This window comes from Solea senegalensis, linkage group LG13 (assembly GCF_019176455.1).
Source record: "Solea senegalensis isolate Sse05_10M linkage group LG13, IFAPA_SoseM_1, whole genome shotgun sequence".
Lineage (NCBI taxonomy): Eukaryota > Metazoa > Chordata > Actinopteri > Pleuronectiformes > Soleidae > Solea > Solea senegalensis.
Genome location: NC_058033.1, coordinates 13,763,488 through 13,784,460, shown reverse-complemented (window position 1 = coordinate 13,784,460; position 20,973 = coordinate 13,763,488). Strand labels below are relative to the sequence as shown.

At 38.5% G+C, this 20,973-nt stretch overlaps 1 protein-coding gene across 2 annotated transcripts; it reads right to left on the bottom strand.

The window, feature by feature from the left end:
* Window positions 1-714: 714 nt before the first annotated feature.
* LOC122780224 (flotillin-2a) lies at window positions 715-19,084 on the bottom strand. Of its 2 annotated transcripts, none has more exons than XM_044043086.1 (11): window positions 18,866-19,084; window positions 15,618-15,699; window positions 12,259-12,349; window positions 8,517-8,640; window positions 7,823-7,941; window positions 7,583-7,696; window positions 7,330-7,449; window positions 7,033-7,247; window positions 6,544-6,727; window positions 5,658-5,807; window positions 715-4,069 (listed from the first exon to the last, which is right to left on the bottom strand). In XM_044043086.1, exons 1-11 carry the CDS (start codon window positions 18,912-18,914, stop codon window positions 4,019-4,021), a joined length of 1,299 nt encoding a protein of 432 aa, XP_043899021.1. In that variant the 5' UTR covers window positions 18,915-19,084; the 3' UTR covers window positions 715-4,018. The 2 variants fall into 2 exon arrangements, with proteins under 2 accessions (XP_043899021.1, XP_043899020.1); XM_044043085.1 differs by lacking the exon at window positions 12,259-12,349 and adding an exon at window positions 11,676-11,766.
* Between the last annotated feature and the right edge of the window lie 1,889 nt (window positions 19,085-20,973).

Here is a 20,973-nt window from a genome sequence, read left to right as displayed (position 1 = left end):
TCTCAGAGGGCTTGACTGCCCTCTACAGGCTGAATATGAAATGAGACAAAGTAATTTATTAAGTCCATTAAATACAAAAAAAGGTGATCCAATGGTCGATTTAAACTAGAAAAACCCTTAAATGGGCTAAAGAGCCCATTACCAAAAGCTGACCCATCTTATCAACTTTAACCCATCTCACTTCACAGCCGGGCCGGTGATGAACATGCAAAATACATAACCACAAAAAATAATTGTATATATTATATAAAAGAATTAAAGATTCATGTCATACCAACTGGTCCTGGGCAAGTTCAGTGTTCAGAAAAAGTCCATAAGTCCAAAAACATGTAGACATTAATTGGACACTAATTGACCATATGTGTGAATGTAAGAGGTCATGTCATGTGTATATGTCATCTGTGATTGGCATCTGTAATCCCATGACCCTCATGTGGAGAATAAAGCGGGAGACTATGAGTGAGTGAGTGAGTGAGTGAGACAGACATGAACTGACAAATATTCTATTAAGGGAGTCTTTTCAGTGCTTTTTTCCCACCATTTTATCACACCCTGTGCTCCTCAGCACAGGGTGAGTGCAGAGTGCACTGACTCATCGTACAAACACATTTCATTTACTGTAAACAAAATCTCAAGTGCCTCCTAAGCTAAGATGCTTTTCAAACACAGCCTGCCTAATTTCATGCGTAACAGACACACACGCCGAGGCCAACAGGAAGTGGTATAGCATTTATTATATGACTAGGTACAGTACGACACATAATAACACATGCTGAAAAGTCATGCCGGGTCAGTTTTACAAAGTTTCACATGGTGAGCCACACGATAATGACACAATACGAGATTACACACTGTTTGTCAATGATAGAAGACGTAGACTAAAGGAGGCTGGAGTTATGGTGAAGGTCTGAAGTGCATGGACTTTATCCACACCCCGCTCTCGAATGCTACTAGGACTAACAGGAAGTTGCCACTATTGTGATTAGACAGTCAGGGAAAAAGTAGTTTTGGCACATAATATAATGGCCATAAAACTAGAACCCAAGAATGAGTTGAGGGATCCACATTCTGCAGAGGGAAGCTGTTAAAGGCTATATCTTTACTTGCCATCTATGTACTGTATATAAATATATATATATGTATATGTATATGTATATATGCAAATGTGTTTCCTTGTACATCTGTAGTACTGAATGTCACAGAGCACATAAAAGACAAACAGAAGAGGGAAACTTACAGTTTAAGTACTATGTAAGTATAAAGTTCACATATTCTACAAGTCAATTCTACGTCCTGCAGTAAATTCTTCATAGCACGTTACTATTTCCACATGTATCATTGATAATTAAACTGCACATTAAAGTATTAGTGAGTTTCACACCACACAACAAAGGCACAGTGTATACAAATAAAAAAAAAAGACAAAAATGCTTTTCTCCATTAAAGTAACATTGCTAAAATTGAGGTTCTTCCATGTGTGTTTTTAAGTGTTAAAACATGGGACTGCGAGACAGTGGTGAAGCCATTCCGGTATGCGTGTGTGTGTGGTTTCATGTTGATGTTTGAGTGAAGCAGAGACATGTCACTCATCTACTGTGCAGTGTTTTAAAGTTGTTTCTCTCATACACACACAGAGCCTCAGCAGAGAAGTGTGTAGTGAACAAGTGTAGAAATCTGCCAGGCTGCACTGAGTCGTCACAGTGTGAGGAGATGGGGAAAATGAATCCATGGTCAGGTGTCAGGTTTGAGTCAGTAATGATTTTAGATGATAACTCCTCAAGTGTTGAAAAATACTGGCCATATCTAGTCACGGGTAGAAAAAAACAGTTGCAGCACAAACACACACAAGAATGTGGAGGGGGACTGTAAACAGACATTCAATGAGATTTGACTCTGACCAAAGAAAGCCAAAAGCCTGGATGTTTATTTCACAGAAAAAAAGAAAATGGTGCGATTATGATAGCTAAAAATGGTCAATTACATTAAAACAAATTATTTAAAAAAGGTCACAGGCTCTGACAAGTGGTTTATGAACATTCACACGTTAAAAGAAAAGTAAAATTAAAAAAGACACATTGGAACAAAAACATGGAATTGATATTTGTAACAGCCAGCATCAAAAGGCTCATTCTACACGCATGTGATTTGACATCCTCCTGAGATGCTGCCATCTAGAGGCTGAAACTCACAACTTGTTTCACACTGTCATCACACATCACAAGTGATCACGGAACACTGACCATTGAATTTTTTTTTAAATCTTAAATCTGATATGATACTGACAAGGTAATTAGAAGAAAAGAAGATTATTGTTAATTCTTTACTTGTGTGGAGCAGTAGTCACTCGTTTCACCCGTTTCTCCCAAATAAAACATTCACATTACATTCGCCAAATCCAGAACCACACGAGCACAAACGCTCTGTGTGGTGTGAGCAACCTCGACACATGCTGATTCTCCCTATTCTCACTGACTGTAGCTCCTGCATGTGATGTGGTCAGACGTGCAAAACACAGCGGCAAATTTCAAGACACAAGACATCACTTTTATGCCATAAGATGACTTCATAGTGTGGGTGTTATTCTTTAAAATGACAACATATGTACACAGTCAGCGAACGTAAATTGTGACTTCATCTGAGGATGACTGACTCTGACTGAGGGAGGAAAGTACGAGAGGAGTAACCAGTGGATTAAAGCTCAGACCCTGCATCTACCATGTGCTACTTGAGGTAATAGGGAAATGTTCAGTTAGCCTGGCAGGCTTCCTGTGTGTCTCTGTTAAGGCTAATCTTTTTAAAGTATGGCTTTGTGTTATATGTTCTGTCTGCCTTTGTGTCCGAACGTGACAAAAGTAAAGAGTAAGCACGTGTTAGTAAAAGCAGATGTTAAAGAGTAAAGAGAGCAAAAATATTTAAATATCTGTCTATAACACAGTGGAGAATTCACTCTGATAGAAATCCAACTAAAGCCAAACCACTGTCCTAAAGGTTTGGGCACTTGAGTGATGAACAGGCACTGCACATCAGAACGAGAACACAGGCAACGCGACCATGAACGTCCAAACCACTCAAAACTCTGACGTTGTAAGGTCTCTCTGAGTTAGAGGTAAGTCTAAGATAGAAAACTATTTTAAAAGCAAACGGATAATAAAATTCACCCAACTTCACCCTGTGCTCAGTCTGCACCGAGCCACTTCACTCAGAGCATTAGATGAATCACTCTTTAATGAAGAGAAAGGAGCTGGCACACTTTAGTCGAACTCTACTCTAATGTAATGAAGAGTCATGTTAACTGACCGGGAAGCTGAGCATCCACACTCCAGACAGAAATTTGGACCGGTCCGGAGAAGAATACAGTATTCTGATTTCTCCTTAATATTCACCAGCTACTTTTATTGTCTGTGTGTGTGTGTGTGTGTATGTGTGTGTGTGTGGACACTCCCCCACTGTAACAGGAACTACCACAGAGGTGGTTTTTGCATACTTTGGCAAGGTTTTTACGGACGTATGTGGAAAGATTCATTAGAAAGTAATAATATAGTAATAGCTACTGATTGTTACTAGGTCTGAACACTAACTTGTTGGCAGGACTTACAGCTGGTGTGATCCCACTTCCAATTGAAGACTGTGGTGTTTTTTCCTTCACTAAATGACATTCAACACTACAGCATTCAAAAGAGCCAATGTCCAAACCCTGCTTTGGATTACTTGTCGGACTGAACAGGATTGCAGCATTTAATTCTGGCTAACTAGAACAGTGTGACAAAAATCAATATGTCTTCGACTAGAACTAAAACAACAAGAGATACATAAAGTCTGGTCCTTTAGAAGCTAGGCTCCAGCTTGTTTTCATTTAGAAAATTAAAAATCTCTGAAAAACACAAAAACTGTCTGAGTTGGTGTCAAGTACTCATGGTCGAAGGCAGTTGCATAAGGGGGCCAGAGACTTATAAAACTGTTTTCATGCTTGAGGCAGATATATGTCGGATTCAGAGTAATGAGTCTCTGGCTTAATTCATCAAATGGCTGTTTGGCACTGTGGGTTGGTCATCTTCTGGAGCAGAGGGATCTGTGGGATGAGAGGAAAGACTGATAAAGCCCTAGTGTTCAGCACTGGCTGTAGAAGAAATGATTCTGTTACAGACCTTTTCCAATTCAAAATAATATCTTTCTGAAGAAAATGTGAGTGATTTTTGCAAAGTAAAGAGTAGGACATTATATATATAATATTCCATTACATATCACTGGGTTCAGTATGAAGAATAATCTTTAAAGAATCGGCCCTGGTATTTTTCCACACACAGCGAGGTATTCCCTGGTATAATCACAATCACCCAGACATGTTGGGTTTGGGCGGCTCACAGGTGAAAGACACGTCGGGCAGGGGTGTCAGCTGGTTCGAGGGTCGCCAGGTCGAGGCTCAGCTGACTATCCTTGGCGACTACTTCTTTCTTTTGTCGAAATTGTTTTTCTGCTTGGTGAGCGGGGCTTATACTCCACCTACCAGTGAGGCGGAAATTCAGTCCGCTCATGTGCTGTCCACATGTACCTAACACACCCTTTGCACGTGGTACCAAAATCTGAGCTACACACGCAGGTGGCGTGCATGACGCATCATATGCATGGTGTGCGTTGGGAAGAATATCAGAGCCTTAAAGGCCAATTTTGGGGGGGTCGACCAAAAAAAACCCAAAAGAAAACGAGTCAGTATGACCCCATTTATACCTCATATTAACATCTGTCCTGGGAGAAACTCATATGTGGACAGTGTTGAGTTGGATGAGTCTCTTGTGATCAATTTTCACTTCCTTGTGCAGTGTGCACACTGTTGTCTTTTGTCCCTTCTGTTTAACAAGTTTGGCAGTACAGATGTGTCTCTTGTCAGTGCAGCTGTGTGTGCACGTCTGTGTCTGAACAAATGACCAATAGAGAGAGAAATAAGAGTCGAGAAGAGTAAATCAAAGCACCAACTCCTGCTGCTCTTACAGTTTAACCGTTAGTTTTTCATCAAATGTTTACGCTGCAGTGGTGGCTACAAACAAATCAGCGTATGAGCCCAGAAAAAGTGTCAAAAAGACTTTCTGTTACACTATAACATTGCAGCGGGTCAGAGGACATCACCTGAGCAGGTTTTGTAAGTGTCCTGATGATGGATTTTCGCTCACAATATATAAATATAAATGCATTTGAAGATGCATTGGGTGTGTTCACACCTAAACTTCACTCAGGACAGATTTTAATGCCAGGTCTGAAAGCACATGTTGACTAATTTGGGACCTCAAATTTAAATATAATAAGCATTAATTACAGCTCCTCTAGTGCTTCAAACAAGAAAATAGTAACTTTAAGTTTATCCAAATCTGAAGAAAAAATGAAATGAACTTGTTTTAAAAATACTGAAATGTTTTTTAGTTATTCAGGAAGCAGCTGAAAACACAACATAGACATATCATTAAGTCGTTATGGTTACAATGTTAGCAAACCGATGCCTTTTTCAATTATCTGCACTAATGTTCTAAGTCTTGTAAGGAAATTCCCTGATGAGATGAATAAAAGCCAACAAAATGGGGTCGTGGCTTAAAATTGTTGGACACCACAGGGGATTTGTGTTCGAAGAGGAGGCTAATGAGACTCAGAATATTAGCATTTTCTCTCACCTTAGTCAGATCCACTCCAGTGAGGGCGTTGACAGAGACGGGGAGCTCAGCTAACAAACGGGTCACCTCTCCAGTCACACGGCTCGAATCTCCACTCAAAATGACAATCTCGTTGGTCTTGGCCAGAGGTGCAGCCACCTTACCGGCAATCTGAAATAAACAAGAAAAAAACAGTAAGCATGCGTTCATTAATTCACAGACAAAACACAGGTCCGTGCTTCATCATCACAACAATTCAAGGACGGACTGACACTGTAAGGCAGGGGTGAGCAACATTTTTTTCCACAGGGAAAGCAAAGGGCCACAAAAACAAGGTTTTAAAGACATAATAATCATTAAACCATTTTTACAGTAATGTCCTTTCTTGTGATTATTTCAAAATAAAGGTCTGGGTGTTTTTTTACGAGTTAAATGCTACTAACGTGAAAGTGTGAAACTGATGTTTGGTCTGTATTTGCAGTAACTTTGTATAGTGCTCCACAGATCCTGAGCATTGCCTCTTCAAGTGTCTCACCATATCACATTTTTAACTAATTTTGGTTAAAAACGCAACATTCCAAGGTAACTTTTTTGTTTTCGAATGTGCTCATCTTAGCTCTAATTCTGTCATCACATCAACTGCTAATATCACAATGTCGATGCTTCACTTAAGCACCCATGTGTTTAAGTGATATGTTATGTGAGGGACATGCAAACTCGCTCACAAAAAAACCAGTACAATCCCTTTAATGTTTCACATTCACATGGAAGCAGCTGCAAACAGCTGAATTTGGTGCCAGTCCAGAAGTGGTGAGGACAGCAGGAGATGAATCCAACAAAGCAAACTTTCAAGATAATGGTAATAATGCGTCTTAAAACCTGCGGCGTGTACATGTGTGACACAGACCTTGGGTAGAGCCTCCAGGACCAGAGCTGTCTTGGCAGCCTCTCCATACTGTTGGTAGGCCTCAGCTTTCAGCCTCATTTTCTCAGCCTCTGCCTTTCCCACTGCCTCAATGGAGGAGGCCTCGGCCTCACCGACACAGCGGATCTTCTCGGCCTCTGCCTGCGCTGTGAGCACCTTCTTTGTCCTGGTGTTGATTGAGAGAAGCATCAAAATAATTGTTAATGTTTACATGTAAGAGCAGGAGATCGTCAAAAGTACTACAACACATGAAATGAGGCAGCTTTTTAATAGCTCTACCAAAGACTCTTCTGATAAACAGTTTATCTAAGGCAGATGTGAGGAAAAATAATACCTGGTTTATGAAAATTTCCATTGACTGTTGCAATAGAAACAAGTCTTTACTAACAGAAACATTACACATAAATGACTAGTTGGAAAATGATGTTCAGTGCCGTGAACTAAGGGGAGCAAACTGTGGGATCCACTCACTTATGTCCCTCAGCCAGCTGCTGCATCTTGTAGGCTTCAGCCTCAGCAGGTCTCTTCACAGTAGCAATGAGCTCCTTGTCAGTACGATCAATCTCCTTCTCCTCAATGGTGATCTGCTTCTTCCTCTGCACCACCTCGATTTCGATCTCCTCCAGACGGATCTTCTGCTGCTCTTTGGCCGCCTGCAGCTCGTATGCCAGCTGAGCCTCTGCTTTCTAGTGGAAGCAGGACATTTCATTGTTTCACTGCTCTAATGTTTGATAATGGACTACATATTGAGGATTCTATCTATTATACCTTCGTGTTCACTTCCTGGTTGAAGGCAGCTTTCTGCATTTCCAGCTCTCGTTTGGAGTCTGCCATTTTTGTGTCAGCTAAGAACTTAATGTCCATCATTTCTTTTTTACACTCAGCTTCCTGTAAGAGACACAGTAATAACAGGGGGATGGGTTAGGAAATGCTGTTGCTTTCCAAATGCAACGGCTAGAGAAATGATGTGCTTTAATTGCTCATGTTTTTAGATTTGATTTCCTCTTGAAGCTCATCTTACCCTGATGCCGGCATCTCTCTCTGCCTCTGCCACGCCAATGTCTGCATCCCTCTTCACAGCAGCTGTCTGAGTTTTACCCAGTGAGCTCAGGTACTCCACTTTATCATAGACATCCTATCAGAAACACCAATGTGGGCATACAGTACAGTAAGTTATTAAGTTATTAGGTGTTAAACTGCAACAGGAAGTAGATACTGCAATAATAAATGCATAATGATGTCCAGTTTTCATTTCTCATACCTTGATGGTGAAGCTGAGGATCTCGATGCCCATGCGACCAACATCAGGTGCGGCCACCTCTCTCACCAGGGCAGCAAATTTGTCTCTGTCTTGGTAAATCTGCTCAACAGTGAGGGTACCTAACAGATGGAAACTGTGGTTAGAGCCTTCAAATCTAAACAGCTACTTCTACAATCACTGTTATATAATAGGCTTTAATTAAGAACTGAACACAGGGACGAAGACGGCCACGACATCAACACAATAACAGGAGCAAGTGAAGCTGATGGTCTTTTGCACAGTACTGTACGGCGTAAGTCATCATTGTCTTAATCCCTACTATCCATTTCATCTATCGTATAAATTTCTTCATTGTGTACATTAGCAGCACATAACATTGTTTTCTAACATAACGTACATATTCAGTGCTGTTCCATCTCCAGTGTGCTTAATTGTCATTGACCAATTGACTGCTCCATGTTCTTGTTTGCCTTTTCAATGAACCACACCTTTTTTATGAGTAATAAGAACAGCAAACAAACATGGGGACATGGGAGTTAAAAAGTCAAAAGTCATTTTACTGCTGGTTCTGTCAATTTCTTTGCATACTTAACCAGGATATACACAGCTTTTTACACTAGACAGAATGCTTACCTCTGTTGGGGGGAAAAAACCCCAACAAAAACAACAATCACATGAACAAGGAGACACTGACCAAGGATGGCACGCAGGTGACCCTCGAGAGTCTGCAGGATGACACTTTTGATCTCTACGACTGTCTTTCCCAGGAATTGTTCGCAGGCATAGCCCAGCAGTTCATTCTCTGTCATCACCTTCACCTGGTGCCAACATGGACAAAGATCGTCAGCTGAACACACAGAAACAAACACAGACACAAAACAAGCACAAATACAGGCGCACACAGGTGTGGCACACATCAAATCATGATGTATGACGTATACTAATCAGTTATCACACATTGAAGCATGTTAATGTTAAAAAATGTCTCAAAACTTATGCTCGTTGCTGTTGTTTTGGTAAAATTATCCACACTGTGATGAACCTCTTAATTTTCAATATTAATGAATATAAAATGCTTTTTTAAAGCAGCAACCTACTGCACGCCATGTTCTGAGGATGGAGGGATCATCACTTCATAATTGTTTTATTAACAGTCGACATCTGTGATTAAGTGGTAGAGGTAGTTGGTTGTATGACTAGTGATGATTTTCTATAGTATGAAGCAATAAAGGAGTATTTCTACTCTACTTTAAATTGGGATTCTAGTAACCCCCAATTCTGACATGGAGTGCAATGTATATGGCTGACAGGGTAGCTCAATAGTACAGTGAATGTTAGCATTATTTTTGTACTCATCACAGTGGCTGTTGTCACATAGTTAAAGTGGACAACAGAATCAATATTAGCAGATGCAGACACAAATGTGACTTCAAACCTTTCTTTTTTGGTGATAATAAACAAGGCATGTACAATACATACAAACCATTTTAATTTAACATGGCTCAAACACAAGGATATAGAAAAAGAGATCAATACAACATCTAAAATCTGTTTAAATTAAACACGACAATTTCAGAGGCAACATCATCATTAAAATAAAATAAATGATCATTAAATGGCAATGTATTCAGGTTCACAAGATACACACAGGGGCATTCAGTGACACAAGCTCACTTAAACAAGAAATCAAAAATGTAAGACAGAAGGTCTTGAGATATGTACTCCACTGGAGCTGTAAGAAGAAAGAGAATGAGCTGGGTCCTTAGGTGAGTGGTCTGCACATGGTTTACATTTGCAACATGCACTCAACAACACAATGTCAAGGGAAATGGCCATCATTCCACAGACACATTTTTACAAACAGAAAAGGCTGCAAACCAGCCACACGACCTCACACAGGCCAGCAAGGGGAGCCATACTGTGGCTGAGAATGTGTACAATAGTGGTGTTACTGTGATCTGCTACTCCAACCCCCACCCATTCTACTTAAGGCACCACCCGTCCTCCTGCCACATCCAAACTCACTGCAACACTGATAAAGCAAATAATAATAAAATATGACAAAAGAACAGCAGTAGTGTTTCCTTGCAAATGTTTATGAAACTCTACTGTTCCTTAAAAGCAGAACATTTTTAGAGGTGTCTAACTGAAAATATCCATCTTACAATTATTTGAAAGAAATAGAATTCATTTATTAGCAAGAGTAACTTACATCTTACTTCTACTTTCACATTCTTCGGCTCAATGCCTTGCTCTGAACCTGAATAATTGTGTGTTCTTAATTTAAGAAAGAAGTGCAACCCCTGTTGCCATGGGACACACACACCATAATGGCTGTGGCTTAGGTTGGACCAATCAAACAGTGGCATGATGAGCCTTTCTGTGAAGTGAACTGTGTGAGAGTGAGGGGCTGTTTAGCTCCAAACAGTAGGCTCATTGTCAGCATGCATGTAGGAAAACTCAGTAAAGGAACACTGGCATGTCTGCGGCTAAAATACAGAAGTGATCATAAGAATCATGTTTGAAGTGCAAAAAATACAACACTAGCATGCCAACCTCAAAAGGAACTGAATAACCACAGGATATTATTTAAAATGGAAATGCAGAAAAATAGAGGTATATTATTTTACAAATTGTTTAAGAGAATATCCACCAGAAAAAAAGTCACTTTTTTCTACTCAGTCAACACTAATCAGTATTTGTACAGAACATTGACTGTGAAGGTGAATCACTTTGCTGTTCAACTGCTATTTGTAGCCGTTTGTGTTAATTTTCTTTGACCATCTTTGTTATAGCTCACCAAAAGAAAGGTTTATTCTGTCTCTAACATAGAAGGAGACTATTACCAAACACCATTATCTTGTTGTCTTGGTTCACTCATTGCAACAGAACAACAATCACTTAGAGAGAAAACAGTAGATGAGTGGAAATTACAGACATTACTTCTTTAGCTTGCCTGTAATTTCCCCCCCACCAATCACTGTTCTTGCAGCTACCATGCCTCCCCTTGGTAACTGTGTAGAGCAAGGCTGTCAGGCAAACATGTAGTTCCAGTTTAGAACAGGAACTAATGTAGCCTAAAGCGTTGCTATGGCACATGCTAGTGAACAACTATGACTTCCACTACAAATAAATAAAATCTGCTGGGGACATGCACCTGCGGTGAGGCCAGATGTTACGGCATGATGCACACTAGACTGCCAGTAATGAATGCAGACATTTGTAAGGAATTGGCAGGCGTGTGTTAAAGACAATTTTTGTCAAATTATTTTCACAAATATAATGGATAAATGGATAAACCACTTTGCATCATCCTTTTATTTTATATGTAGATACTATGTATATAACATTTTGTGGATTTCATTTCAAGGTGGATTTTCTCTTTACAGTTGTCAGACTTCATTTTGGCTGTGACACAATCTGAAGCTGTGATACAAATATAGCTCTTGTCACACTGAGACAACATTTATTCAAAGACTAAAAGAATAACACTGTATCACAAAACACATGAAACAACCGTGGTTCGAGTGCTGCAACAAGTTGCAGCTCCTGTATGGTCTCTTTGAAATTAATAACGAGTGGTGTTTTTGACACAGTGCTACTCTTAGTCTACAGCTTGTCAAATATTCTTAACTTGGAAAATTCTGCCCATATTAGGAAAAATCATGCATAATAAAATCTGACCCAAAATATGTGTTTATCTGCACACTTCTTGACCAAAAATACATGTGGAGCCCTCTGTATGAAATTGCACCTCTGCTGTGATTATGGGGTGATGCCAGAGAAAAGAAGATGGTGGGGGAAGGGGAAGTGGGGTCTGAACTGGCATTCCCAGAAAAGTGTGGTGATTTACCTGAGCCACCCCAGTGACAGTAATAGCTACACCCTCCGCTGTCTCTACATCCTCACACTTGGGCTGCAGGGTCATAATCTCAAGCGTTATCCTGTGAAGAATGTGGAAAAATATAAAATAAAAATTGACATGTTCGGAGGGAAAGCAAATGAAGGGAAGGGCCTGAACACAAGGAAAAGAACAGGACAAAGTGAAACCATTCACCCAAGGACTCCAGATCACTAACAACGGAGCAAAATGAAATGCTGCCCACGACCCAATGTCATAGAAGTTTCCATTGAGGTTATTTTCAAATGAAACTACAGTCAAATAATGTATACTGCTTTTAGCATTGAGTTCCTTAAATCTTTTTGCAGCATTCATTAGTGACCCAGTTGCCATTAGTAACTCAGAGTTCAGCTTTATGGCATGTTTGTGGCAGCCGATTGCCTCCTTTTGACTGCAGAAGAAAAAAGCAATGAGGATGAGAAAACAAACAAACACAGAGACAGTGTTAGCTTATTAGCGGAACCATTTTCCTCTGCCCTCCTTGGTCTCGAGCACCAGTCACTGCTTTTTTCAAGGGTCTTTTGAAATGCATTACCTGAGCCACCCCTGTCACATCCAGGGGCACGCCCTCCGAGGTTTCGATATTCTCACAGCGACAGAGGATGGTCATAACCTCCAGAGACATTCTACGCAGGCAGGCAGGCAGCGGGAATAGCGGGGGCAAAACAGTGAGTTGAACAACAGCTGTTAGGAATGTCAGTTACCATGAAGAAGAAAATGTGAGAGAGAGGGGGCAAAAGACAAAACCTGACTTAATGTTTCACTGTTTTTTTAGCCCTTGAGGCTATTTTGTGTGTAAACATTATGCTGCTGACAGAAAAGTAGACCTGTCAGAGCCCTACAGCTAATCTTACCTTTGGTTAAAAACATGGACATGGAGTAAGATCAATAGGTAAAAACTCAAGTCTGTGTTGACAAGACTCTTCAGATCCCAGTGACTCCAAGATTACATTTGTATGGAGATTAAACAGGAATGTCCTTTACTAACAATCAAATTCTCAGTTTCAAATACGCTCTGGCTGAACTGATTATGTGAGGTCATGTTTCGGAGCCAACAGCCAGAGCTGTTCCTTTATAATAAACCCTGATTTGTTCTGTGGGTTTCAAAGACAAAGATATGGGACACCGACTGCTGCAACAATCAGCTTTTATCCAGAGAGAAACCGCTCTGGATAAAAGCTCCGCCTCCCCTTCCTTTCCAGAAGAAATGGATCAATGACTCACAGGCCTGGACATTAACATGATTACTGCAGCACGAGCGGGAAGCTACACTCCTTCCTCCTGTCTTTATGATGCTGTCTCGCTAGTGGCTCATGCACACAGGGCTTTCAGCACAAATGGTTGCTACTCTGAAGAGAAGCAAGAACATCTCTCCTGTTTTATCATCCAAGAAAGCAGCTAACATGTTGAACAAAAACTACACATGTTCAGCTCGCCCAAAATGGTGATTTATCTAGTCCTACATCTACTTTGTTTTGTTGTTTAGGTCTACAATAACTTTTCCAAGCAGCTAAATACAAGAGAACAGCACTTAATGGAAATCTTTAACATGAAGGACAAACAGTCGTGCTGAGACAGACCGAGACCAGACAGAGCAAAGCAGGTTAGTAAACGAGATATCCTTTAAAAACAGAGTCTCCAGAGCAGGGACAAGAAAGACTTACATGGGTGAGTACACTTCACTGTACACCAACTTTAAAAAAAAAAAAAAATAGGTTGGGGCATTTTATTAGAGAAGACAGATGAAGCATAAGAGGGGAGCAGGAGAAACGTGTAAGAAGTAGTAAGAATTAAACCGTGCGACCGCAAAACAATTGAGGTGAAAGTGGTTAAATAACTACACTACACAAATTAGACATAATTATGCAATATATAGTATATAGTATATGAAACGTTTTACTCCCTAAAGGCTGCATCAGTACTGGCCCAAGAACTAGTATTGATGAGGCTCTAACAATTTCACATAATTCCAGACAGTTCGGTCTAAACTTGTGATCACGTCATGAAAATTGATTGACAGGCGAGAGTCTGTCAATCAATTCAACTGTATACAAACAGTGAACACATTTTAGAGGTGACCTGAAGCTCCAGTGGGTTAATGGTCAAACAGAGTCAGTTTTTTCGTTACAGAACCAGACTTAAAATCACACACAATCTTTTTGTTTTCTGATTTCAAGCTTGAAAGGAGAATGATACAAGGACAGTTATTATTCATTATATTTTCGAATGGTATTATACACCTTTTGTTCATTTTCCCTTTTCAGTTATTTTTGCACGGTCCTTTCAATATTTAGTTTGTTAACTTTCATTGATCTCAGTAGTATGTACCATGTCTTTATTTTTCCAGATTTATCTGAATCTGAAATAAAATGATATTGTGCCTTCAATATCAATGTTTGAGTCAATTAACCTCACCTATTTTATTCTTCAATTGATTATTTAGGGGTAGGCTTATTTATTTATTTATTTATATGTTTATTTCGGTCATCAAAATATCACTTAAGAAATGAAGTGTAATGGTAAATGAATTCTTTCTCTCTTTCCATTTTTCTTTACTCTTTAAATAATAATTGTATTATTGAGTCGTAATTGAGTACGAGTACCTGTTTATGAAATGTGCTATGCAAATAACGTTGCCTTGCCTAATGTAAAACATCTACAAATATTATGTAAACATAAAACATGAAAATCAAAATGACCAAAGTGAAGAATAATTGACTCTCAAATTCTTAAAAATAAGTAAAAGCATAATTCTTTCAACTGGTTATCTTTTAACAAAAAAATAAAAAGGGAGGCCAGAAAACAATAAAGTAAATATGCATTTAGATTTTGAACATATACTGATATATTTATACTTAACTTAATTAAGTGATGAAATAATACTGTGTCTTATAATACATATCTAATTAATTCTTTAAAAATATCTATATTTGCTTTTATGGGGCAGAGGCCCCTGACGCTGATTCTTTCCTGGGTTAAGAATGGTTTCATAGTTAGTGAATGTGCTGGGCGGAATGACCAAAAATGTATATCACGGTATTTTTCAAAATTTCAACGGTTTCACAGATGCAAGAGTATTTTTTTATGCATGAGCATGAGTGAGTGTTCAAGCACGGGAGACACGCAGTTGAGCGTGTGTGCTTATGGAATTAGATTTATGTCAATATTTTCAAGCAACACTTTTTAAGAAGCAAACAAATGGCAGTCACAGGCTTGGAGTTGCTGTCTGTGTGGGACTCGCGATTCCAAGCCCGTGACAACTTCTGGTCCATTGAGCAATCAGCGGGCAGCTTCCTAAGGCCCGCCCATGGTCAGAATCGCAAACGAAAAACCATGGCACAAAGACCAAATCAGGATTACCAAAGAACAAATCAGGGAGCACAAAAGAGTCGGAGCAAACAAAATTCCTATCATTGCAAACAAAAAGTGTATTTTCAAACAAATAAATAAAATACATTATGTTGCAATGATTAAATCGATATTTTATTCGCAATTTCTGTATTTTGATCTTTCTTTGCTTCGTAAAAAGTGTTGTGAAAGATTTTGTTTGAAAATATTGACACAAATCTAATTCCATAAACCCTTAGCATGTGTGGTGCAGCAATGAAAAGTTTTTTGCTGCGCCATGTCCCGTTTTTCATATGCTGGTCTTGTGGTACAAAATAAATAAATACCCTTTTTCGGTATGAACCGGTATACCGCCCAGCACTAAAAGCGAATGGTGATAAGTAGGAATTTGGAGCAGAATTAAGGCTTTTTACATTTGTGGTAAGTTTGTTTTGTGAACCTACTGCATATTCTGCATGTACTGCCTGTCTGACATCTCAGACTCCATGTCTCTAAGGGACCTTTGAGCATTTTCTCTGATCTGAAGCCAGAGCAGACATTTCTTACCTCTGGATGTCAGAGATGAGCCACCAGGCCCATGACCAGCCTCCAACAACATACGTCTTCTGGTCTGAGCCACAGCAGCCACCTTTGGATACAGACACAGATAAATTAATGTCACATAACTGCAATCAAAATACAAAAAACAGCAGTAGCCAGTTTAGATCGCATGTCTAATGTGGAGTTGGACAACAAATTAATAGCAAACGAGATGTAATTTTGCTTATGTCGACATAATATTTATAAATTGTGCAAAAACACTTTAAGATGCAACACATTATATCAATCAGCTGGTTTATTAAACTTTCATTATCGATATCAACCGATTAAAAAAATATTTTATCATGAAGACATGGCTATATTGCCCTGCCCTAATTTGATGTTTCTTAATATTGTTATTCACAAATTACATTATAGTATATTAGTGATTTAACTTATCAATTAACTACTTTGACAATCAATCAGTCTGAGTGAGTTTATTTAAAAAAAACAAGATCTCTGATTTCAGCTTTATAATGTGACTATATTTTGAATGGATCCTTTGCTCCTGTGACAACAAACTGAATATCTGATTTGTGAACCAAAAAGAAACCATTTGAGGTGTAGGTTTATCACTGATAAATATTTTACAACATTTTCTGCCATTCATGGATGCTAAAAAAGCAAATTCACAGATTAATTGATTCTGAATGTAATGGTTAATTTCAGCCCTATGCATTTCCATCACCCCCCATAGGAATAATATTGTAATTTGATCAACAGTATCACTCATTGTAACACAATACTTTGTTTTCTCAAGCCAAGCTGCTGTGCAGCAATAAATGCTTCATCTTTCTTGATGTTCTTATTGACTTGGAACTTAATCAACCTTGTCAAACGGTGTGTCACATGGTTTATCTGACTGTGGAAATTCACATGCTTTATTGCAAACCACTTGAAACATGTAGTTTACATCATATTTTAATGTTCAATCACTACTCACACTTATTTTGCTGTGGGGGCGTGCAGAAGCACAAACCTCAGAGGCAATGTTGAAACAAATGTAGATAGTAACAACAGTTTAAAATAAAGGCCAGATCTTTATAAATGAGCTGTAGGTTAGGATATATCAGTCCTACTCAGTGGCCTCAGTCTGATAGTTTGATCTCAAGTGCAAAGTGTGACATTCCCAGCTGTCACCTCTCATTGACAGACAGAGGAGGGGGAGGAGCTGGACTATCTTAAAACAAACACACACATCCATGTCCTATGAAAAAGACTCCCCTTCTGAATGGCTAAATGGCTTTAATAATCATATTGAATTAAATAAATTGTATAACTAAATTTCATGTATGCATTTTGCCTTCTTGAATCATGATACCTGGACCATAAGAAGAATTATTACCATGAAAACACTGATAATCTAAGTATAATCTAATTTATAGATATTAGATGGAATATTTTAATAAACAAATGCAAGAGGGACAGGCATTTACTAATAAAAATGTACCTCACTTCTGCCAAATGCCATTGCTAACTGCAGTGGTAGGCAGATACCGTAAAGAATACTTGGAACGACACAACCATTTTAGTCACAGTTGCTCTGGTTCACCCCTGACATAACTGAGATTCCTAAGTGCATTCACTTCTTAGAGGAGGGGAGGGGCTCCATGCAAATGAATGACAATTTACATCTGCTCAAAGAAAATCCCATCTTTAACTTAACTTCCTTGATGCAGGAGTTTGTTGGTCAAAAGTGAATAGATGAAGTTACTTCACAACAGTTCAATTAACAAAGATCTGTTTTTACACAATCTGTGGTGACTGACACAGTCTTACAGATTTTTTTACAACGGAAAATCCCAAAGCTGTTTCCGTTTATAGTTCATCACTAGCACAGTGATAGGAAACTGCCACAACAGATTCAGCATGCAATCATCAGAATCATGAATCAGCAAGCATATCATATGACCACAAACCTGCCAAACCACATTAGTAAACAAAGGCAATAAACAGGGACAAAAGTCTGATATTCCAAAACGTGTGTTCAGATCAATGGAGAATGAGTAACATGTTAAACTGTGGTGATTTATTTTTTGTTTACTTGAGTAATGACATGGAAACTACTGGTTCACCGTTTCACTGTTCATTCTCAGATGTTCTAAACACATTACATGTCATTTAGCAGACGCTTTTATCCAAAGCGACTTACAATGGAATCAAGTACAATTAGCCAGGGGTGGAATCAAACTTGCGACCATGATGTCTTTGGTACACAAGGCAGGGTCTTAACCACTGAGCCACTCCACCCCCCATCTAAACACATTACAGAAAATTTTGATGGAAACCAACTCCAGAGCCAATGGGTGGAAACAAACCTTTGACATAAAGGGAGCCCTGGTCTCTGCCTTTTTATTAGGAGACCCAGAGATTAAGAACATTCCTCGGTCTTCTCTTTAAGGCATAGTTAGCAACAATAGCTCTGCCTGATTGAAACCATGACAGTTTGTCACTGTGTCCCTTATAATTCAAATAATTGAGCTATGACATTATTCATTCTGTCACAGAAAGCTGCCATATCCATCATTGTTCATTGACAGAGATGTAAAATAAACTAATTTCATAGTAGACATGGCATAATTTGTAACTTTCTTGTCATGGCTGTCAAATCTAATACATTTTATTTGAATTGGGGCTGCAACTAACAATCTCGATTAATAAAGTAATCGTTTTGTCCATAAAATGCTGTCAGTGATTGATAAACATTAACAACATTAAACATGATGATGATGTTCACAAACATATTTAATGTACAACGCTTATTATGTCTTTACGCCTCGTTTTCTCACACAAAACAGTGCATTTTATCATAATAATTTGGACAAGTGAAAGCACTTGTGTGTGTAACACATTAAATAAAGTATGAACACATGTGGAATCACAACTGACACACCCCAGCCACATCACTGAAAATAAATAACAACAGCAATGATAATAACCTGGATATGAATGTGAGGTTTATTTGTAATGAAAACAAAGGGGAAGTATTTTTATGAGAAACTCGTGTTGCATTGTATAGTGAACATGTGTCTATTTTGACTCGACATGATTCGAAACATGATTTATCGTTTGCTTATTGATATCATACGTAATACATGTTAGGATTGTAACTGCTCAGTGTGGCTTTTCTGTTGTCGTCGACGAGCACTGGCTGGGAAGGGGCCTGAGGAGCTACAAAGCGTCGTACCAAAGGAAAAAAACAGCGTTTACGTTACCTGAAACTACAAGGGCCTCGTTTGGTCCAACGGTGTGGCAGTTTCCCATTTTACCGACAGAAAGAGACTCTTACTCACGTCTGTTTTGCACATACACGTGAAACACGACCTATATTCGCGACTTTGCCTCTTATTTCCACCAAACTGCTTATTTCTCCACAACACTCGTAGGGTTGCTGCTCCACGCCCCTATCTACTGAGGTTTTTTTCCCAAAATGGAGTCCATCGTCAGATGCACCAAGTGAGCTGTAATGAGATAAGATGTTTCCGCTTAGCACTTTCAAAATAAAACACGTCCTGCGAACATGTGCTAGAAATATATTATTTTGAAGAATACGGTGTTATATTTCTGTCCCTGTTTTCCTCTATCACTTAACACAGTCACACCCCTTCCTCTCTGTGTCGCCCCTCCTCCAACAGAGGATAGTGTTTCACAATGATAGTAATACAAAAGGGCGTGGTTGTTTAAAACCTTTCACGCAGGCCGCGACAATCATGTGATTAGTGACCAAATACGGCACGTATCGTTTATCGCCCGTGAAAGCAGTCCCGTGATCAAATCCACACCACAGTGAATTTATCGGTCATAATATTGTATCGCTGAATTGAAATATGCTGTATTATACTATTGCACTTCAACAAGATGAGAGAAAAATGCTACTTTAGATGAAATGACATAATAATGATAAATAAATGAAAGAAAATAGATAAATAAATTAATTAATGCATACAGAGAAAAACAATGAATTGATAAAATAATAAATACAGAAATACTGAAAACGATGTATAATTAAATAAAATAATAAATAAAAGGGTTAAATACATTAATTTAGCAATGTTTTAGCAATATTCATTATTTTATATATTTATACATTATTTCAGTATTTATTAATTAATGTATCCATTTATTTATTCATTCTTTCATTTATTTATTCATTCTTTCATTTATTTATTCTTTCATTTATTATGTCATTTGTCATCCTCCATACACCCACCCCTAACCCATGCAGAGTCAAAAATGCTGACATTTGATGACTAGTTCACATGTTGACGGTCAACAACATGTCTTTTTCCACAGAAACCCAAACAGCCTGCAGACATTTGCAGGGCTCCCTCTACTGATCTCTATTAGTTTCTCATCATACAAGGACAAGAAACTAAAAATAAATGAAGTTACGATTATTTAAAAACCCATTAGTTTTTTCTTATTTTATAATTCCATAATAACGTCTCAGGATGGTGTAAATTGGGATATATGAGAGAATGACGTTTGTGCACATCCTCTGTGCTCAGTTTACAAACATGTCCATTCAACAGAACAATGGCCACTCCAATGCTGGCAACAACGTTCAAAGAAAGTAAAAAAAGATAGTCAGACAATAAATGCAATAAAAACAAGTATAATAATTATTATCAGAGAGTTTGATTTGATGAGAGGAGCTCAGAATAAAGACCTACAACCCCCAAAAAAATTAGTATTTTAATAACCTGCAAATAGCTAACTTCACAACTGACAAACTTTTCAAGCGACTCTGCCTTCTGCATCTTTTAACTAAAGCAATACTAAGTAACTTCAAATGACAACTAAAAGTGGATTGTTGACAATCAGGATCACAATCTCTTTTTATTGCCAAGCAGGTGTTAACGTGGAAGCAATTACTGTAGCTTTGATGTTTTATTACATAACAAACATAGTAACAGTAAAATGTAAGATTAAATAAATTGTACAGGAATTAGCAAGAGCCAACATGGTATATATTCAATTTAAAACTCAAATAATACATAATAGAAACAAATACAATCTACATTTTGCAGGATATTCTTGTCGATTCTGGTCGTTTGAGTCGCTGACTATCATTACGTTACACACATTACATAGTGTTCCTGGTATAGACTGTATATAACAAATGTACAGAGTCTTACAGTACCTTCTGTTAGGTCATCAGGAGTATAGTATAGTAAAGTTGCAGCAGTGTTGCTGTGAAGAATCGCACTGTTGACTGATACAGTAATTCTATGTTTTGATGATGAAAGGACAATGATTGTGACTTTTAAATTTGATTACATGGCTTAAGCAGGCCTGCATTGTACCTCGTCAATTCCAGTCA